Below are 23,079 nucleotides of genomic sequence, written 5' to 3' on the forward strand. Positions count from 1 at the left end.
GGCATCTTTAAACCCTTAGCTTGTAACAGGTCAACATGTTCATTAAATTGGGGAAGAGGTTTAAATAAATTATGTTCACTACATTTTTTTCCTCAGCCTCCACCATGTTTTCTTTCCTTCCCTTTTTAACTTCCTATTCTGATTTTTCAGACATTCCTAAGAGCATGCAAAACGACGTTTTCTGGGAGCTCACAGCAATGACATCCACATACCGGTCCTTCTGCAGAATAAAGCCAGCGTGATTTTGGCATTTTGATAAAGGGCATCCCCTCTCATCCCCACAAGCTGGCAGGTTTATGGTGCTTCTAAGAGGCCCCTGCAGCATCCTTCCAGCTGCAGTCACCGACAGGCTCCTCGTGTGTCTCCAGCCACCACCGTGCTCCCAGACGCCCTTTTCTGTGACTTAATCTTGGACGACTATCAAAGGAAACTCAGAAAGCTTCCAATCCATGTAGGCTCATAGCCAAATGCACCATTTAAATGTGACTGCCCTAGGGCCTGCCCATCAGTTGCATCTAAATACGGTAGAGACCAGACACTGACAGAAAAGCCTGGCACACAACGTGCTCTCTGGGGGTACAGCTAAAGGGCAGGCAGCACCACCTACACATCTGCGAGGGCCCCAGCACAGATACTGAAGTTCCTCAAAACCTGGTATGTGTCTTTGAAGCTGTGCTTGTGGAAGGCTGAAGGCTGCACAAGTGTGAACAGTGGAGAACCTGAATACTTGGAGATGATTCCTGGGTGCAAGACATTTCAGAAAGGCTTGACATGTGGCTTACTGATGACCGCAAAGAGAGAAAAAGAGAGGCACGTATACAGAGAACTGCCTCCAGCCTGAAACCCAGATCATCAGTTACAGCAGCGGTCTGAGGAGACACCACACAGTCCTCTATACTAGCACAGGATTTTTGCTCAGCAATAGCAAAGTCCCACAGCAAGCCTCGGTGAAATCGGGGCATGGCAAATGAAGGGATCCCAAAAGATCCACCAGGTAGGAAGGAAGAGCAACCCAGAAAGTTAAGAAAAACTAGGAGTATGAACTGAAGGCATAAAAACAGAGCATTTCAACACTTTTATGAACACTCAGATACACAGTAGCGTGAATTACATTACAATGAAGGCTTTAATCAGACTAACAGCTATTTTGGGTGTTTTCAGTTATCAAATTGAAATCACTAGTTCCCTGAGTGCAGACAAATCCTCTGATTGCTTTTAAGGCATTTTCTTACCTTATATATTTAGTTGAGGTTTTCCTCAATCACTTTTATACTGAATATGGGAATATTGCAGTCTGCACTGTTTGCTGGCTGTACTTTAAGAGGATGGTGGATCTGGGGGGGAGGGGAGGGAAGGAGAACGAGAGAATTTTATGCTCTCAGCTGCTCTGCAATTGCATAAACTTTGCCAGCGTGAACCTCCTGGGAGAGCTGTACTATAGGCATTATGACTCAGCCCTGCTCTGGATGAAGTCACTGTCAAGTGGAAGCAAACTATTTGTTTCTAACAACATATATGGTGAAGTCCAAATGCAAGTTCAAGACAAAGCTGTCGTTATTTCTCCCACCCACTTTGCTATTGTTTTGTTCAGTTCAGATCGCAAAGGAGCTCACAATTTAAGTGAGCGCCAGAAGGAGAGCAAACCAGCTGACATCACCATGTGAGCAAAAGAAGTTCCCTGCTCTCATGGACCAGAACCCAAAGATTTTTTTTCCCCTGACTCACTGTTACTGAGATTTGTAACTATCACACAGCTACTGCTTCCAGGGCTGGAGGATTACAATATGCTATATAATGACCTCTTCTCTCTTTATTAATCCATTTTTAAATAATGGATTTAAAAATAGACACCCCTTTAACTATGTAGTAATGTGACAACTGAGACCTTTGCATCTCTTATTGAGGCTGCATTTTGCTTAAAGGAAGCAGTGCTGCTCCTTGCCTGTTAGCAAGCACCTTGTCTGGCACATCCGCAGCCACCCCACGTAATCACAGAAGCAGAGTCCACACTGTCAACACCAGAGACGAGGCACAAAGACTATCAAAGCACTCTTTTTTTAAACAAAGAGTTAACCTTGAAGACAATCTTGACATAGATCCTTTAAAGCACATGTGCCATCTTTGAAACTGCATCTAAATTAGGACTGGCAATTCATGTAATGTTTTCAAATGCTACAAATTTGTCTTGGATAACAGAGTGGGAAAGAGGACGAGCAGAGAGCTGCCGGTGCCCCGCAGAGTGCAATTTAGAGGGGCTTTAAGTAGCCTCTGTGAGTCAGGGACTTGGTGACGTTCTAGCACAGCAGTAATAGGCTGCTCCTATCAAGGAGATTTATGAAAGCATTTTCATTTATAATCACCACTGAAACATCCTAGCAAGACTGAATCATATACCAAAATATAGACCTGCTCTTGCTTGGAGATAGGCTTAAGCACATGATTCAATCCATCCTTAATCACAATGCTGGAATTGCCAGTCCCAACTGGAGGCTGGCAGAAACAATGTCAGTTAATCCCCGCCTCAGAAAACCTGTCATCGCTCACTTATCTTGTTCCGTTGGGGTGGCTGGAATAAGAGGCCTGCTAGAAATGCCTGACTATTCTCTAAGGAACTCATGCCTCTTTTGGAGAGAGCAAAATTATAAAAGCAAAATGAAAAATGAGAAGTAGAAAATTGAAAAGTTCTCATTTAAAAACTGCTGTTTGTCAAGCAACCAGTTTCCAGTAAAGTAACCTTTACAAATTTAGCACTTTTTCTTTTTAAACACTCTTGTCTTAGCAAAAAGAAAAAATTCCAGGAGGAAGAATCCCCCTCCCAAAGTACAGATTATAATCTTCTTCACCACCAGGAACAAATTTTCTCACTTTATGCTTTATTTTTAATGCAATGCTAATGGTAACAATTTCTCGCTTGAGCTATTACACACCAGCTGGCAGAAGCACAGCACGATGCACCCACTGGCTAAAGAAAATCTTCACTTTCGCATGTTAAACCTGAAGTCACATAGTCTTATAATAATCCACTGAGCAAGCATGAGACATTCATCCTCAAAATCCCACAGAAACCCTACAGTGATTCGCTCATCTTACACTTTAATCTATTATAGAAATTCATCTCTACACTTTCAGTATTTGTATTCAAAGGGCACTGAACACCAGCAATTAACCAAGGGGTTATGGCACAGACCAAAACACTCCCAGTGCTAAAGGCAACAAGGAGCTGAAATTGGATTTCCACAGATGAATGATCAAACACTTTTTGAACCAGGTTTCTACCCCAACACCCACAGTTTTCTCCATATAATCTGTCCCAATTTAGATAAAAGCAGACTGTTAGTTTATGTATGTTACTGGAGGCATCATTACCTGGCAGTAACTTTGTTTTGTGAACGTGCACGTGACAGGCAAAGGCCTGGCCACTGGAGTTGCAGCCGAACTTATGAAATAGACTAAAAGCACAGTTGGTTTATTTTGTCCTATTTCTCCCCTTCCCTTTCTGTGCTGAGAAAATATACATCACTGAATCAGTTCTCACAAAGGACTGAAAACTGTACAGTAGCTCCAGGCTGGGTGTAAGCCCTTAGCCGAGTTTCTCTTTGGGACTGTCACACGCACAGCTTGGTAGAGAGTTCTGGAACTGAACTTTCGCTTCATAAACTTATGTTCAAAAACTGGCATCTCAGAAGGCAAAAATTGTCCTGTTTTCACTCCTTCCCATCATCCAGAACCACTGTTTTCTTGTGATACCCTGCCCGGCACTACAATACAGGCAGGGAGGGCGACTTGCCCCATGCCCCTCTCCTGTTCCCAGCCCCACAGCTCGGGGCAGTAGGGATGGAGCTCCACCACTGCCAGCCTCAGCCTCTCAGCAGTCCCGTTCCCAAGGGTTTGAGGAAGAAACAAGTGCCAGACAGCAGCATGAGGAGCCAGCCCCATCCTGCCACACCTCTCAGCACAATGCAGGACCAAACAGGCCCTGCGTGGACCTCCCTTCGACTCCATGAATATCAACAGAGATGCAAAGGTCTGTGCAAGCAGCTCCCAGCACAAGAAAAAAATTATAACTTAAAACCACAAAAATTATAGCATAAATGACAGTTGTCCAGGTCAGGCCACAGACATGACCCCATAAGACTTCCCTGAGTACCAATGTCTGAAAAACACAACTTGAGTTCTGAATACAGCAGCAAGCCATGGAACTTCTGAGCTGACCAGAAACATTTACTGTAGTTTTCATCACCAACTCCAGCTGAAACCAAAAGTCACACCAGGCTCAGGCAGCCCACAACTGGAAATAGAAAGCAGTCACATTTCTTGTAACGTACGGCTCGCTCAGGGTGAGTGTGTGAGGGCACTGGGCTGAGCAGGCCCGAGCTACCCCACAGCATCAGGATCACACAGCCCCGACAGCAGCTCCTCTGCAGCCTCCCGGGCCTACCCCAAGAGGTCCCGCGCTGTCACAGTGCCACGTGCACAGGGGGTTGGCACTATTTCCTCACGACCTGCAGCTGCACCTCTTCACCCAGGGCCACAGCTGGCTGCCAGCAACAGCAGCACAAGGGAGCGGTGTACCAGGACATCGCAACTATGCTCCTGCCTCCATTTGCTGGCATGAACAGGGTATAACAGAGGGCAGACAATAGCCCTACTGCAAATACTAAGATTTCATAATGACTCGTATGATAGAAACGTTACTCAAGTCCAGTTTTGGTTACCTTATTTCATACATAAAATTAAAAACATATAGAGACAAACACAACATTTCTCCCCACAGCACCTTGGCTCTTTTCCAAGAGCATTTTAAACAACCTGCAAATACTAATAAAAAGTAACTAAAAGTAAGTGTCAAGAAAGATACTTTTTCTTTTATGTATTACCTTCCTTGCATTTAGTTTTGTTATTCATTCTGAACCATTTGCTTTTCATGTTCATTTGCCACTCTGCTCCAATCAAGAAATTATTTTGCTTATAATATGACAAAACTGCAACTTCCCTTCAATTCTCCTTTTCTCAGAATGCTGAGAGTGAAGTACTTCCACCTGATATTTAAGTGCTTAACCTCCTTTTACTTCTGTTCATACAAATACTCCAGGAGGAGGGCTCAAACACATCTAGGTTTCAATGACAAACAAATTAACTGTCTGGAAGGAAGTAAATGGAAAGTCCTTATGTATTGCCGAGGTTTCCATTAGGAGATGCAGAACAACTCCAGGGTAATTCATTGGCAACAAAGCTGGGAGGCTGCCAGGAATCCAGGACATAAACCTTTAGTCCAGTTGTATTTGCTTGCATCAAAACAGTCTGGCTGTATTTCTGTTATTTTATATGGATTCTCAGCAAGGAAGGTACTGCGAGGGGCTAGGAATAGGTTGGAAGTTTTCTGACTTCGAAAGGAAACCTGTGAAAAACTGCAAGGGAATAAAGCTATCTTTTGAAACTTCACTAGCCAACAGTCACAGATGAGGGTCCTGTATTACTCAATGCCAGAAAGTGGGGGGCACCCCTTAAACCTTGAAAAAGATTGGAACAGTTCCTTTGCCAGCCTTCAGTCACTGCATGAAAAATTCAACTGCAATTAGCATTTAGTACAAAGCACTTTCTGTAGGCTGACAATAGACAGTCAGACCAGAAAGTGTACATAACAAGAACAGAATCCTGTTTTAAATTGCATGGTTTTTGTTAACAATGAAATGATCTCCACTTTTCCCCAGAAAATTCAAATACACATAAGTCCCATTGGTTGCTAGCGTAAATTAAGAGCAAGAAAACAGAAGTTTGGATTAAAAAGCATTAGGGTAAGTTCAGGGACATGTTAAATGGAATTGCTTATTTTGCTGTTCCATTAAATAGGCAAGCTCAATGCATCTGACACCCTGTCCTATTCTTTATGATCACTATTCACCATCAATCATTTAAGCCGTATGTCAGACCTGCCTAAGTGAAGTGCCCACTGCTCTGAATGACTGCGATGCACGCTGTGCGCCACGAGGGAAACCAAAGATAAACTATTATACTACTAAATACCTCCGTGAAAAAAAAAATAAAATAAATTATCTATGCATTACATAAATTTCCATGACATTTCAATTAATCTCTTAGTACTATTTACAGTCTGTAAACTACACAGCACAGGCGTCTGTGCCTAAGGATAAAATACCAGAGAATAAAGTATTAATTGAGTCTTAGCTGGGATGATTTGACTTAAAGCAAACGTTAAAACCAAACAGCATCACCACCTTTCACATCTGCACGCAGAGACAAAAGTGGCTGATAATTGATGCAATAAAAAAGCAGCTTTACAATCTTTGTCACAAGTTCTCATTAATTCTCTACCACTCCCTTTTCCCGTGCATATTTGCCTTTCAGTAGAGTAGAACAGCAAGTAAAAGCACTGGTGGCATCATGTGCAGCCACCCAGTTCCGAAAAGAATTTCAGAGTTAATGTTCTCTTACCTTTTATAGAAACCATGAAGAGGCTGGAGACACAAAAACTGCCAGTAATCCAAGCAGAAGGCCTTTAGCTTCAGCATTTTCATATACTTGTACTGCAGCAACTGTAGTCTGCAGCTAGATTTTAACAACACAAGACTTCTTTTTGTTATGATTTGAATGACTCAAATCCAATCCAACACTCCTCTCCTTATTGCTGCAGCATAAGTGTTCCTAATTGCTACCAATGCATGCAGCTAGTCGTGCACATGGCACGGCACCTGCACAGTTGCAGTATCCTACTTTAATACAAAGAGGCAGTCGCACAAAGGCTACAAATTCACACAGGCTTTTGATCCTGATGGCAGTTTGTCTTTCCCAAAGTCTCCAATGCTACTGGGATAGCTGTTATTACACAGAAATCCCACTTCTCCTTTTGGCTATTTTAGGCCATTCTAATAGCCCTCTGGGCAAACAACGTGTGTATATTCCAGTTAAGGTTTCTGAAGGACCTTTGGAAAGCATCCTGAGAGCTTGCAGAACTTGGGAAAACACAAGCAATTATCTCAATCAGATCTAGCAACAACTGCCTATAACCCCAGCAGTGCTATGATCCCATCACACAGGAACGGCAGTCCTTCCCCGCACCCCCCTCCTCCTTTTTTTTTTTTTTTTTTTTTTTTGTTGTTGTTAAATAAAGCAGCACACAACTCTGTTAATCAGCTCCTCCCGTGCAAATCACACCAGCTCCATTGTCTGCCAGCACCTATGGAAACCGTGGGCTCCTTATGACAGGGGAAAAAAAAAAAAAAAAAAAAAAAGAAGAGAAATCCCAACCACCCAACCGCCGGAGCAGCAGCAGCGCAGACCCTCCCCGCTCGCCAACCAAATTACGCTCATCTCATCTCATCTCATTTCATCTCATCTCCTTCCCGACACGCTCCGCCAGCGGGGGCCGGGCGCCGCCAGCTCTGCGCGGGGGGGCGGCGGGGCCGTGGGTGCAGGGGGTGCCCACAGCCCGTGGGGCCCTGGCACCCCGCAGCGATGCAGAAGGGCAGCTTGGGGGGCCCGGCTGCAGGGCGAGCCCAAAGCCCCCTGCACCCCGCCAGGAACCCCAAGCCCTCAGCGGCTCCGAGGGACGCGGCAAGATGAGCAGCATCTTCTGGGGGAAGCCTGGGCTCGGCATGCGGAAAGCAGGCCACCTTTACTCAGGAAAATCAGGGGTCTAAATTTAGTTTCTATCTTTCATAAAAGACAGTGATCCAACTCACCCACTTTTTTTTTTTTTTTTTTTCCCCTTCTTTCTCCTCTTACACCGAAGCGCAATTTACTTTTCAGGAGTTCCCCCGGTCTCCCAGGATACTCGAAGCAAGAGTTAACCCGAGGTGGTGCTGCAGAACTGCCCTTTAGCAGGAAATGTTACTGGCACTGGAGAAAACATTTTGGTTGTTTTTAAAAACAAAACAAACCACAAGTGCCCTACTGGAGACTGGCTGGTTCTTACGTCCACTTTGCTGACCAATTTACTTTTCCAGAAATTACAGTTTGGGTATTTCTCATTCTGGTGAGTTTTTGAAAATCACCAATAGGAAATATTCAGGATATAGCTTGCAAAAGTACCAGAAGAATACAGGAGATTAAGAAATCCACAGAAATAACAAAAGCAAGGGCAGAATCCAAAGACATATTTAAAAGCAAAGATTCTAGCATTCGAACCAGTTTCTTGTTTTAACATTTTAACACTGCTTAAAAATACAAAGCAAGCCAAACTCCTAGTCCTTAACTTGAGACTGTGCTCAGCATAGGCATATCTAACTCCCCAAGTGCCTGGATAATAAGCTATATTTAGGGATCCTTTAAGGTTTCTGGTTTTACTCATTGTCACTATTCAGTTACAGAAATGCCTCGCAGCATTTTAGAAAACAGATTTGAGCAAGTTTACTTTAAATGAAGTTATGAATATATTCAAGTAAGAATTGGCAGTTTCTTTAGAGGAGTCAAGCATAGGTGTATTATGGCTGGACAACAACATTCAAAAATGTTCACGTTGCACTGCCTAGCATTTCCCTCAGAACATATTGTACAGTATAGGATGGGAGGTGGAAATGAACAGATCATGAACAAAACAGTTTGTATGAAAAAGCAAAAACATGATGTGCAGTTGATTTGGGCCTTTTTTAAGAAAGAAAAAATCTTTTAAAGATTCCGTTCAAAATAATCAATCGCCTCTGCCTGGTGCCTGCAATTACTCCTTGGGACTTCTTTCAGACCAGTAACAGCACCAGTACTCATGAAGCGATTCCCAAGAAAACACAGTTGCTTACTTTTCAGAGGTAACAATATGAGACAGTATGAAATTTCAAGTCTATTTTTCTTCCTGATCTCACACTCTCTGGGGCTTCATCAACTTGGCAGTTCTCCGGGAAGTGATAACCATTATGTCAAATGTTACATTTTCCTATCAAAATCTTCCGTCCCTGCTTTTGATCCCTAATAACTATCCCTCTAAAACAGGGGCTGATTTTATCTACAGAGGAACTGAATGAAGCCCTTTGGGATTCAGTGCCTGTTGCTGAGTCTCAGCCTCCCCTACGTCTCCCTGGTGCTGTCCCCTGACTTTGGTGAGATGGCAATGCACTGTATGCACCCTTTGGAGCAGACCAAGAGGATAACAGGAAAACCTTTTTCCCTTTATTTCCAAGAATAAAGGGATGGCCAGAGAAGTTTACCCTTGAGTTTTCCTTACTGGAGCATTCTTCTGCCTGAATTTCTTGGAATTCCTTCAAAACAAAAACAAAACAAGAAAGCCAGCCAAAAGCATCAAGGAGGGACTTGCTCTGTAACCAAGAACAGCTATTCTCAGGATCAAGAAAGAAGAGGAAAACCATACAGAGACAATTAAGCTCCTGAGACACCATCCAAAGATTTGGCCCTAAAATGAGACTTTTCTGACAACTTACACTTTGACTATTCACATTGCAAAGCAATTTCTTTCCATCATACTCTTTGTAGAAAAAAAATTGCTGTTTGTCACCTTAATTGCTTGCTTCTACCTACTGGACTAGTGAGCAAAAGCTATATACTCATGAATTTTCTGACAGCAACCAGTGCTGATTATACTGCACCGCATGCAGGCAAAATGCTAATTAGGACTTTTGCAAATGAAAAGCACCATGTTTTCAACATGTTCTTCATTTTTACTTGTCTTCCATAGGAAAACAACAAAGAAAATTAAGCTTCATCTCACGCTCACACTGGTATAAAACTAGCTCTTTCAGAAAGGCATTTACTGCTACCCTTGAGTTTGAATTCCCAGGCCTAATAGGGCAGTGATTTCTGGACGTGCTGCAGCTTCAGCACTGGTACCAGAAGCGAGTGGCTCACTGAAAACATCATCATTTGGAGTTTTGCTAAGGAGAGGCAGCTCTGGCATCAACTTTCCAAAGGCTCTGACAACTCTTTCAAAACCAGACATTAAAAAAACAAACAAACAGAGGCAAGATGAAAAAATACAGGTGCAACTCCCCTTTGTAGGGATGGCTGCCTCGACAAGCCACAAGGCTGAAATAAAGCTTTGTCACTTGTGACAAAGAGTATTACATAAAATAAACTTAGCATAAAGTCAGTGCCTGCTACAGTTACTTGTATACGAATTACATCTCTCAGAAAAACAAACACAAACAAACAGGAAAATGAACTTGTCTAGCTATATAACCTTTAACTCTTCATTAAATTCATAAATTCAGCTGCTCCGAGTCTTTGCTTAATTACATACACCCTTTACCGTGACATGACAAGAAAATTCCGAGAATATTTAACTTGCTCAGAAGAATATTGTTTGTCTGCTTACACAAAGCACAGAACTGCAGTAAGAGGACTGCTTTCCATGAGCCCTTCATGAAGTCAGGCTGAAGTACTTCGGTGGCCATGCACAAGAACTTCCCGCTAATGATTCATAAGTTGCAGAGCTCGAGTGTGTCACGAGATGATGATCCTGGAGCTCCCCTACCAATTCCATGATGTGCACCGTGCACACCCCACTGAAAAATGAGACTTGTACTATGTACGCAAACCACAAGAATCTGTGCAACTGAACAGGTCCTAAATAGCTCCTGATATGCTTAAAGGCCTTACAGCTCACCGTATAGCTCCTGTACGCTGCGTCCCCGTTTTGACACTGGAAATGCAAAAGCTTCCACGTGCAACTTTGTTGGGAAACTTCCTAGGTTGCTACAACAAAAATATGGAAGGTTTTAATGTTAAAGGCTTTGGCAAACCAGATCTCTCTTTCCGGCCCTTTTATGCGTTTCTGGGTACCGCATCAGCAAGCATCCCTTCCTGACTGGGGAAAACAGAAGGTGGAACATGAATAGAGCTCTTGGGCTCTGCTGCACCACTGAGACACCTAGACATGATGGTGAAGTGCTTTGTAGAGGTGTGGAGAGAATCAGGGAAATTAACTCCCCTGCCTTTTACTCAGAAAGAGACTCCTCTGCCTGGAGATGCTCTGATATAGTTACTTTGCTTTGAACAGCTCTCAGGTTTATTCAACTACCCCACTTGATATTATCCTTCATTCTTTATTATTAAGCCTTAAGGAATTGCCAAAATTTCATGAAATTGGGTAATAAGTTATTTGCTGTTCTCTTAAGACTGAATATCTATTTCTGAATGTCTGTTCTGTAAACAGATCACCCACTAGCTGACGAATTTGTTACAAATGACATATAGGGCACAAATATCTGAGAAGCTTAAATATTTAAATGCCTGGAACATCTGAAGCAGGTCTGGTAATACAGCTTTCCAGGAGACTCGCACTGATTCAGAAAACAAAATCTTCTCAGCTACCAGGTGAAAACTGATAGAGGCCAACACAAAATATCCACAAAAAAATACCATTCACAGTATGAAAAGGGACCGTGCAAAGCATAACATACGCACACATATATATAGCATGTCAGCTTGTACAGATTTTTCTCTTCCTAACAGACATAAGCACATTTTTCACATTAGCCTTTATTCTTTATGGCACTGACTCCTAATCTCACAACTGCGTAACTTTCAAATTGACCTACAGAATGCAAGTACAATCTAAACAAATCCAGGGGAAACAAATGATCTGTCTGGTGGGGAATCTGTGCACAACTGAAATTTAACAAAATGAGAGGTCTGGATTACAATGCTCCAGAGAAGCTGAGAACTAGAAGAGTGGTTATTATAGGGTAAACTTAACTGACTGATGGGGACAGGAAGTTGGTGAGCACAACGCAAGAAAAGCAGCCTGCCTAGAAAACACTAACTGCTTGATAGGACACTGGATGGATGCATGTTAATCATTTCCATTTTATGGGTCACTCAAATCTGTTCAACAGTGTTATGAGAAGACATTCAATGACAAGAAGTCTTCTGTCTTTCATTTTGCTAAAAAATAATAGCCCTGAACATTGCCTGATTACAGGTCCAAAACAGGCTCATTTGACCTACCGAATTCAATTAGATTTGACATGCTGTTTCTTCAACAAATATTTAACCCTAGGAAAAGTCACCGTTTCACCTAATATCATCTGGAAGATTTTCTAATGTCTCCTCTGTGATTGCTCTTTATGATGCTTAAAAACTCTCAAATAATTGTTTCATTCATAGTTACAGAGCTGCATTTCTACCCCCTCATTTGGTAACTCCAAAATATTATTTCTTCCCAGATCTCTAAATTTAAAAGGACCCTTTACATTTACATGCACATACGTTTACTGCCAAATAAGTTTTTACAAAGACAGTTCTGTAAAAAAACCCAAACATTTTGAAGATCATGTTTGCATTAGCATAAGAAATATGTGAACACAGAAATTTCATAAAAGTGCATGGGATAAAGAGCAAAGTTGCAACATCTCTAAATTGCAGCTTTATTATTATTTTTGTAGTGCGTGTAAAAGAAGCCTAGAATATAACTAGCATAGAACTATTGTTTGAAATATAAAGAAGTGCAATCAGGGATTCCATACCAGGCTGCACCTCTCTGCTGCAGGCTTCAGAAAAGAGCACTGCTCACCAAATGCATACTAATGAGAGCCCATGCCACAGAAACTAACACACATGCTGTGTGTTTGAAAGTTTATGGTTCATGAGGCCATGGGACAACAGCAGGGGCCATATTGGTGGATATTAAATATCATAGTCTCATTTTATGGAAAATAACTAAACCCAAGAAAATATTCATGTTTTTATAGCACATAACAACTTAAAATGATTCAACTGCTACATTTTCCAGTAAATGCCTGTTCAGTCAAGCTAAAGCTGTTCCTTTTCCCACCAAACGTGAAAATTCAACCACTTCTTACATCTATCCATTCCTTCCTCATCTTTCTCACCGACATCCTCCCACGGAAAAATAAAATAAATCACTAGAAGGAAAAGCATTGTAATAAAATCATCTGTTCTCACAAAGGTTTGTCTAGCCTGGAATCAAGACGGCAGCAATACCTGGTTCTGGGAATCTTAGCCCAGAGAACAGTAAATCACAAATCAGCTACACGATGTTCTTAGTACAAGAAGATTTCAGAAGAGCAGAGGGAAGGGGGAAGCTGACATTGTTTCCTCTATTGTCCTACCACACAAAGAAACAGCACCAGTCAAACCGGGAGATAGAACAAAACCTCAGTCATGCTGAATGCTGTCCAGTGGAACTATGTTGAGCTGAAAACAAAGATGATATTATTCCATAGTGTTGGGGTGTGTGTGTGTTTTAGGAAATGATAGTAATACACTTTCAGAAGATCATACACTGGAAAATAATGGAAAATTAACAACAGACAGAAAGCCTGTACTTTAAATAAGGGTAAACAAAGCAGTTCCCACTAATGTTTTGTCCACGCAAAGTAAAACTATGCAGTATGGAAAGATTCACATCCTCAATACCAAACACCTCAGAAAGGAGGACTTTCACCAAACTGCCAGTTTGAGAGAAAAGGATTTTGCCCCAACTTAATCAAAGGAAGTGTGTGACTTTGATGCACTCTTTAATGTGCAGCTATGACAATAAAACAAACAAGGTCCCCACTTGATGTGCAATGTTAACAGTACTAAGTACTTCTTCTAAACTGTGTGATCAAAGTAAAATCTCAGTCACTGCGATGACTCGTGTGATAGCAGTCTCTGAAGTCTGTACATGTGATTTTATGATAATGCTGAGCAATGAAAAAAGAGTAATATTTAGACACAATCAGTACTGCTCACTCAAAGCAGCATAAAACTACCAGGGAAGGTCAACTCTTTTCAGCACAAGGTTACAGAAATCTGAGAGAGATGGCTTGCCCAAGTGCATGCACAAACCCTCCATCTCCTCATGCTCTTCTGAGAAGAAATACTGTGTTTAAAGCTAGAACTGAATTTCAAGTTGGAAATCCTGGAAGAAAGAGAGCTATCCCCTCTTACAAACAGAAAAACAAACAACAAAAAAACACAAACACTTACTCAATGCCTTTACTAGTTATACATCATAAAATAAAATTATGTGATGTATAGTTGATGCAGACTGGAGGCTGTTTTTATTATTTCAAACCTAAAATTAACATCTATATTACTACAGTACCTGAGCGGATCAGTAGAGATGCTGCTTCCTGTTTCCAATGAGTTCCTGATAACAGTAAAAGAATAAAATTACAGGGTATTAAAACTAATAAAAACACTATGTCCATAAATGTCAAATTCTTAACAGCTTTACATTGGCTTCCTTTTTATTGATGTTTTAAAGTACATAGCATGACATTAAATATGGATGTAAAAAACCCAACCACATACAAAAAAATAAGAGCAGCTATTTCCTATATGTTATGAAAAGGGAATTACAGAAACATCTTTGCTCAACTAACCAAAATGTGATCAAATGTGAACGACAATACTTTGGCATATGAATGACTTACCAAGTTCTACTGTGTGCACCATAATATTAAATATTTCCAGAACCCGTCTTCTATTTTCGGTCCTGCACTGTGGGCACTAGCAATAAAATCTCAGCTCAATCCACCTATACCAGTGCAGAACCTTGGAATATACCAACAAAATATACAAGTACCTTCCTCAGGAAGGTCAGAAAACTGTGAAGACCACAGGCATTGCAAACATCCTTGGAGCTGTGAACTCGTTCCCCAGCAGGCACACCTGCATTACATTTGCTGGGATTTGTCCCTGAGCATATGCCTCCCTTCAGCAAACCATGAAGTTGATCCTTAATTCAGGTGTGTATGAAATTTCAAGATCCAAAAAGCATCCTCAGCAGAAGGCCTTCTAGCAAAGAGTAGCCACCGTACATAACCACATCATGATCACAGAGGACCAGCACAGTGCAGACTGCAGGGGCATGCTCGTGGCCACCTTGATTTCCTCCTCGGTACAGCTGCTAAGCAAAAACAACACAGCTGCATACAGCAGGAGGAGGAGGGCAAAACCCTCCTGTGAGAGCCATGTTAAGTTCTGTTCTTGCAGTTTGCCTTCTTGGTGGCTTTTCTCACACTGGGCATCAGATTTCCTACGTGTATTTACTAGCAGAACAGCCATCCTTTGAATTCTTTGGCTTCTCATTCTCTACCCAAAAAGGCAACTCCAGAGTCTTCCAGAGGAATTATTGCAGCAGTTTAGTTAAGACACTGGGAGTACAGAGGTGACTACAACTACACTACTGTCTAAATAGCACAATTTAACACGAAGTGTGGTATTACTAATGAAAATTGCTCTCATTGTGCATGACTACAGCTTTATTATAAACACATATATGATGGAGTTACATTTTCAGGGTGAAATGAAAACTGTTTTTCCACAGGCTGTAATAAAATATTAGCCAAAGCCGCATAATGAATACAACATCGTCATGTTAGGAATAAATTTAAAAGGTTGTTTGTACTTACCCATTTATATCTCTTACACAAACTGCCATAAATTAACTTCTACTCATATAGTCATCAATGTGCGTGGTTATGGACACTCATAAAATTAGCATTAGAATCGCACAAAGTATACTTGCAGGGAGTATTTGTAAATCAATTGCAAACCCTTTATTTTAATGCCAAGATTACTGGTATGACTGCAAAAATAGGGAGGGCTGTGTGAGGGGAGGAGGCCACAAGCACAGCATCTGCAAGAATTAGCTGTCCGAGGATTGAAACAAACCATATTGTCCTAACAACCCCTAACTAAAGCACACGTGTAGCTTTCAAATACATTTTGAGGAACTTTTTCCACCCTGTAATTTGTTTGCTCTAGGTTCAAGATTTGTGAATAGTGATGAATTTTGAGGGGGTGGTTTACATATGTTGGCTTTGTGTCTCATTGTTAGCTTAACAATTGAAAAGGGTGAACTTAATTTACTTATAATTAAGTTTATTGCTTAATGCAGTCTTCTTTGGAAGTGCCAACCTGCTCACCAAGCCTGACATTTTTTCCTTGCCTTTAACACATTTAAAAATCTTCTCTTATCAGTTTTGGCCCTTGCCACTATAAAAAAAAATATCTAAGGGAGACTGTCTGGGTGCAGACAATAGCCTGTGCATAACGAGGAGATGGTAATGAGACGCAAGGCACCGCTGATTAGCCTCTGCCCCAGCACAGCCTTGATTGTGCCTGGTGACATTGAGCACGCTGTGACCTCGGGGACTCCTTACACAATCGCAAGCAGCAGGATTACAGCTTCATTAAGGACACCTTGTTTTCTTTCCAAAGAAAGACCCCTAAGGTAGGGATCCCCAGTGACTGAAAGCTTGGAGATGCAGATGTTTCTAAACACACAAGAAGAAAGCACAGTTTCCACAGCAACAATACCCATCTTGGGGCTGCCCTGAAACAGGACTAAAAGGTCCCGCTCTTACCAAGACAATTTTTCAGAGCTTTCCCTGCCACTGCTCACAGCGGTTCGCTGTGCTGTTAGTAACAGTGTTTATACACTTGGTAACTGCAGTTAAAAAGCCCCGGCCACAAGAAGCCACAGATTTAATCAGTTTGGCAGCTGGCAACACGGAGCCACAGCAGCTGCCAATAAGCCCAGTGCCCAGAGAGCCCCACGGTGGTGGAAGGGCTGCAAAAGCTCCTGTGTAGGCGGTGGGCGGCCTGCAGGCACGTGGAGCCTCTGAGTCACTGCACTGCCACCGGGGAGCTAGGGAGGCTCCTGCAGGGGCACGGAGGCAGAAGACAGCCTGTGATGGTCACGTCCCCATGTTTGGGAATTCGCATCCTCATGCAACCCATTTCTTCAGTCAAATACAGACTGAAAGCAGCCCTCTGCAGGAAGGCTTATTGCTGGTCATCGCATGTGCAGATGAGATCTGCGAACAGCACCAAGCATGGGGCTACACAAGCTGGAGAGAAGCACAAAGAAGTCCCTACTGCAGAGCACGAAGGAGACCAAGGACCATGCCAAGGCTGGTTGGGTGCCCTGAAACAGCTGTAGCCAAACTTTTTAACCTGGTCACCCACACCAACACACTCAACTTGCCTTGGTGGGAAGTCCCAGGAGCAGACTGGCAAAGGCTGAAGCAAAGTTTAATGACCAAGAAAACAGCCAGAAGAGGCAGGAGAAATTAGGTTTAAAATCTATTAAGACCTCTGGATTTCGTGGTACAAAAAGTTAGTTAATTCTCATCAAGTTTACAGAATAATCTTAGTGTAGTTACGTAACCACTCCCCCTTCTTTCTTTTCTTCTAAAAAAAAAAACAACACTATTTAAGTCTTTTGTTTTCTTCCAAACATTGTGCCAAAACACAAAGTAAATTTAAAACAAAAATAACCCCAAACCTGAACATAGCAGCACTATGCTACAGCAAACAAACTAATATCTCATTCTACACAAAGCAATTTCAGGATTGCCTGCTTAAGGAAAGCCCATAAAAAAGAAAAATCTATTTTAGATTATTCCAAAACAAGGTGGGTTGGTTTTTGGTCTTTTTTTTTTTTTCTTCTTCAAATTAACTGGATATGAACAAAACATTGCACAGCTGTAAAGAAAAATACAGGAAGGTCTAACAATTCTATTTGTTCATTCCATAATGGGGTTCATTATGAATGGAGTTCAAAATTCAGGACATTTGTACTTCAGAAAAAAAAAAAAAAAAACACACAACAAAAAGCAGATGCTAAAGATAAAGCTATTAAAATATACTAGACTTGACTATATACATATGCACAATTTCCGCATTGTTCATATGCAAGAAATGAAATAAAAATAACTACATGTAACTGTAAAACTATGCCCAAGGAACTGGCTGAAAATTGTGCTGAAAGATGGCCACCAAACAGAAGAGAACATGCTGCAGAACAGTCTGCATTAGCAGGGAAGTGCTCCAAGCAGCCCTGCAGGCTGCCCTGCATCTTCAGTTTGTTTCCACGGAGTTTTCAGGGACCTTCTAGGTAAGGAGCTGAGGAAATCTGCACCAATGTCACAGGTGAGTCGGCTGAATGACATCTCTTCTTCGTGCAAGTTCTTGACATTTTAGAGGAAAGGCAGAGGAATCCTTGCATGAACTGTAACTAAACCTAGCACAGAAGGCTGTAATTTGCCTGAATTATTTGGAGCTAACAGAGTCAGCATGAAATTTGAAGAATGGGTGTAATTCTTGGTAGTAACAGTGTCTTTAAAGGACAAAAGTTCCATGAAATACAGATATGTACAACTCTTCAATTATAACCTTGCTTACAGCTTGTATCTATTTCAGTCAGCTAGCAAATAAAATAAAATAAAATAAAATAAAATCACAAAATACCTCACTTCTGCAGAACATTATGCAGGACAAAAAATGTTCCCAAAGAATCATTGGTCTAAAATTTAGACAAGTGTTTCCTTATGCAGTAGGCTTTAAATTTCCAAAGAGAGAAAGATTAAATAAATTCTAGCTGTGAATTCTGCCCTGGAGCACCAAACCAGGCCGCAGGCTGCAACATCTGTTATGAGCACTGTATATACGAGTTGCTTATGAAAGTCATGCAGTGAGCAAACAATTCCTAGCAACTGGGTATTTAGATCATATTGCAAAATGTTTTAGCAGGTTTAAGTGAGGCACAAGAATAGTTTCTTGGTACCTTGAGCAGTAAGTTCTGTGTTTTGTTTTGTCTCATTGTCTTCTTTTAATGATAAAAAAAGACTTGATTTTTCATAGGTATGAAATGACTCTGAGTGAAGGCTACCTCTGAAACTGCATCAGATGGATTTCCTGATGCCATATGGACATAGAGAAGTTGGAAAATGAATGCCTTGAAGAATCAATAATCTAAAGCCTAGCTTTCTTCAGCTCTGATAATAAACAAGGAGTGCTATTGATTGGGGAGACAGCATTAGAAAGACAGGCCTTCATTTAAGCTATTCTGTGTCTCAGTGTGCAACAGTGACAATGGAAATCATTACAGTATTTCTAAGAAAGATGTCAATGTGCCTGCAGCAGGTGCCAATGTGACAGAAGCACTTAGTAAATGTGCTCTTGCTGAGACCGGCTAAGCAGAATATAATCACTGCAACAGTCCTGCCCTGTGTCTGTGCTACACGTCTTCTGCAGAGTATTTGTTACATGATCTTGACTGAGTGCAAAGTTATATGGGGGTTCTTACCACGCTGAGCAGATAATTTTGTGACAGTCCCCACGCTGTGGCAACTCGATATGGCTGCGTCCATTTCCTGGGGTTCTGCGGGCAGTTTCCAGCCCTACAGGCTCAATTCTGCTGAGTAACGCTGCGTTCAGGCAGGAGCAGTCCTTCTCCATCACTGCAGATGGTTGCAACTACTTCATTCTCAGTTAACCAGAGGATTAATGAGACCACAGTACCACCTATCTTAATACTGGCAGAGACCACAAATAACTACACATCTTGATCAGGCATTGTGCAAAAAGCCAGAAAATTTTCCAGTTTGAGAGAAGTCAAGATGTTCTGGCATGAAAACGCACAATGGTGACAGATTAAATAGTTGTAGTTGAAAAACCCACAGCTTGGTCCCAAATAAAGATTGCTTAAATATATCATCTTTTGGCTGAGGAGTGAAATTCATCTGGAGCATCCCAATACAAAGATATGCTGTCTGCAAATGTCAGCTCAGATGGTGTGTATGGGGGAAAAAGACAGTTCTGAGCTCTACCAAACCTTTGGTGCTAGAAGCAGCATGGTATTGCATCCTTCTGACACTGAGGAAAGGAACACGGAATAACATTAAACATTTAAGACACTGCTATATATTGCTCAGTGAGTAATTGCTGCTTGTCACAGTTTCTCTGTACAAACTGGCAGCCCGCAGCAGAAAGGGAAACCTGACTGCAGCCCGATGATGTGAGACCTCACATCCTGTTACAAAGGAGGACCAAATCATCTGTATTCCAAAACACAGCTTCATTAAATAGGGATAGCTACCCTGCTTGAGGGCAGTCCGAAACCTAGCACTGCTGAACGCTTGGTGTCCCAGTCTCACTGCTCCCTTTAGTAGGGGAGGCCAACGTGGCTGACTATAACAGGCAGAAGGAAGGCAGCAAAAGGAGCACGGCAAAAGGAATGCCCTCCTGCAGAAGCAAAACTGGAAACCACAGTCCAGCCACTGCGTTAGTCACCAACCAAGCTACTGACAAAATCATCCCTTCGTATCCTGGGTTTTTAATTTCTATCAGTTCAGTCTAGGTAATTTGTAATGTTTTCCACCTTAGCCCCACAGATCTGTAGGAACACGTGTAGCAGGGAGGGTAATACAAGGCACAGGGCTGGAGACTTTTGTATGGAAAATTACCATGAGATAATTAAGCACCACACACAGTAGCCGACTTGATAATTGTATGCCAGTTTCAATGTGATCACGTTGTGCTCACTTTTCCTCATTAAAACTGACGGCATCTCACAAACACTGTATAATAGTCACTCTGGTGAGCACTGACAGGACTCCCAGAAATCTAGCTTGCCACCAACATGCTTTAGCTGCACCGTGAGCCACAGTCACCTCATTGAACGTGTGAAGTACCACACACTGCACCGGGTTGTGCATCTCCCTGCAATGCTGCAGTTCAGTACCATACACTCAGCTCTTTCCCCTTCAGCCTGCTCCCCTGCGTAGCTCAGTGACCTACAACCCTGCAAAGTTACTTAACACAGAGCTTAACCAAAACCAGTAATGAAGTAACATTTGCAGTAGTTTTCCCTTCCCACCTCTAGCTTCTGCTCAGCACATCATCTCAGCTTCCCTTTCATTAGCAGAGCCTGCCTTTGCCCAGAGATCTGCCAAATCATCAGGGAGAAGGCATTCCCTCAAACGTGCCGTGAGCTGAAGGGAGCAGGGGCTTGCAGTCCAGCATTCGCTTTTGTTACGCAGCCAAACAACTGGCCCTGAAGGAGCAAGCTGCAGGAAGCTCTGCTTTGAATATCATGGATCAGAAACTAATGAGGATAGTAGTTTCCTCCCAGAAATCAGAAGGAATCTGGTGGATGTATAGCTCGAAACCCTGTCATAATGTCTTTTCGGGATGGTGCATCATTTATCAGACACACAGCTGTGTCCTGCATTAATTAGTGCAACACACGGACCGGAGCAGCCGCCAAGAACCGAAGGCGGGCTGCTCTGACCGAATGCCTGCCCTGACCCCACACCCGCTTCAGAGCACTGCCAGAGAGGGGCCCAGGCCCGGCTGCTCCAACCCACTGCCTCCTCCTGCTGCTCTGAGAGGGCGAGGGGGAACGGCTTTACACCAAGAGAGAGGAGATTGGGATCAGGCGGTAGGAAAAAATTCTTCACTCTGAGGGCAGCGAGGCCCTGTCGCAGGCTGCCCTGAGGAGCTGTGGGTGCCCCATCCCTGGCAGTGCCCAAGGCCAGGCTGGATGGGGCTGGGGGCAGCCTGGGCTGGTGGGAGGGGGCCCTGCCCATGGCAGGGGTTTGGGCTGGGTGGGCTTTGGGGTCCCTTCCAACCCAAACCACTCTGTGACTGCTGAATCGCTCAGTCCTGGGGCAGATTCTGCTGTCTGCAAATGGGAATGTACCAACAGCAGACGCCAGCAGGACACCTGCAGTGCTTCTGGTAACTACATTTCCATTTGGATTTCACTCAGAAACCTGTCTCATGGTAGCATGTCTGAACCATGGATCGAAAGTAGAACAACCCAACTCCAGAGGCTTTGGCATAATTGCCTGGTAAGTAGGACAGAGCTAACAGTCTCTCCACTGATATTAGTCACCGGAACAGAATCCTACAGAAGTAGAAAATATGGTTCCATTAAATCTTTCTTTTGTATATGCAATTTCATAGTTTTACCGTAACTGGTACCATTTACCTATGAAAACATAGTATTCAGAAGAAGGACTAAGAATATTAAATAAAACCATTGACATTCTCACATCTAATGTACTGTTCTCATACACTGAGCTTCGGATATTTTAATGAATCATTTAGAGAAGAAAGTACTTAAATACACGTTTAATGCTGCTCCTAGAAATAGAAAGCTTTCCTCACTTGGGGCTTGAATGGCATAGCACATTCCTGAGTGGAGCTCTGCTGGGTCCAGGGGTTTTGCACAGCTCCTGGCTGGGAAGCTCGCATTCCCTGTGCTCAGAGGGCTGCTCGCTTTCCCAGATCTCTGACAGTTAAGGCTGGATTACAAGTCTAAGCAGACAATGATTGTTTAGAAAACCAACTGACAGATACTTTTGTTGGATCACTTCCAGACAACGCATGGCTGAGACCAAAAGGTTTGCCCCAAAGAAAGAAATGAATCAGGAGAGGGGAAAAAAAATCTTTAGGAAAACTCTGAACAAGCTTTCCTACTTGACATACTAGAGACTTAACTGAATTTAAACTGGGCTGTGTGCAAGCTATACGTGTGCTTCCTTCCATTTTTCCTCCTTCAGGATGCACCCATTTGCATCATAGGTTTCTATCATAATTTAGAGAACCTTCAGCACAGAAGCATACCTAAACACTCATTATTATGATGTATTTTCCAAACCGAAATATAATCATGGTATTGCAAACAGATTTTAAATCTGTAAGAAAAGTAATATCTAGGAAAAGAAGCCTTCTCAATGTCAACATAAAAGCCATGAGGAAACAGATTAAGAAGCTCAGCTAACTCTATTAATTTGGGATGACCGTGAAAAGGCAAAAGTCAATTTCTATAGAGGCAAAAAAAAAAAAAAAAAAAATAGAATAAACCAATTCGTGCTTACAGACAAGACTGGGGCCTGGCAATCTGCAAGGCTAAGAATGGGGTGACTTGGGGAAGCTTCCTTTTCAAGAAAGGCTCTAACTGGAATTTTGTAGTAACACATTGCACAGCAAAAGATGCTATTTGAAGAAGTAATTTTGAAACACTCCCCCCAGCTAGATTTGCTCCTGCAATAATATCTGAAGGTTAATGGCCCTGCCAGTTAAGCCTCTTTACCCCTATGCCTTTTTGGGTTTGAGTTCACCAACTGCGTATGTCTGGGACTTGCGGACCCCACTTGGGATGACTGCAGGCAGGTTTTCCAAAGGAGCTGCAAGTCCCCTAGCCCTGTATTCTGAGAAAATAACAACAACAAAATCTTTATCATGGAGCCATCCTCTTGACAATAAATAGTTAAGAGCATATTATCCATTGGGCATCTAATCAGCCTTGTTATTCAAGATGATATCTTGCCAGAGGAATTGCTTTCATATTAACATATCACAATG

At 42.3% G+C, this 23,079-nt stretch overlaps 1 protein-coding gene across 9 annotated transcripts in view; it reads right to left on the reverse strand.

Annotated features, from left to right (window-relative positions):
* The window catches only part of IQSEC1 (IQ motif and Sec7 domain ArfGEF 1), a 348,151-nt gene that overhangs the window by 143,639 nt on the left and 181,433 nt on the right, over positions 1-23,079 (reverse strand). For 3 of the 9 annotated variants that reach the window (XM_082768438.1, XM_082768435.1, XM_082768439.1), the window contains one exon: positions 14,018-14,062. The exons of 5 other annotated variants lie outside the window; for them this stretch is intronic. In XM_082768438.1, coding sequence (XP_082624564.1) covers positions 14,018-14,062 — 45 coding nt within the window. Of the gene's footprint in view, positions 1-6,453; positions 6,981-14,017; positions 14,063-23,079 lie in introns of those variants that run through there. One more of the 9 variants, XM_082768441.1, reaches the window with a different exon arrangement.

This window comes from Aythya marila (genome assembly GCF_965140915.1).
Source record: "Aythya marila genome assembly, chromosome: 10".
NCBI classification, from domain to species: Eukaryota; Metazoa; Chordata; class Aves; order Anseriformes; family Anatidae; genus Aythya; species Aythya marila.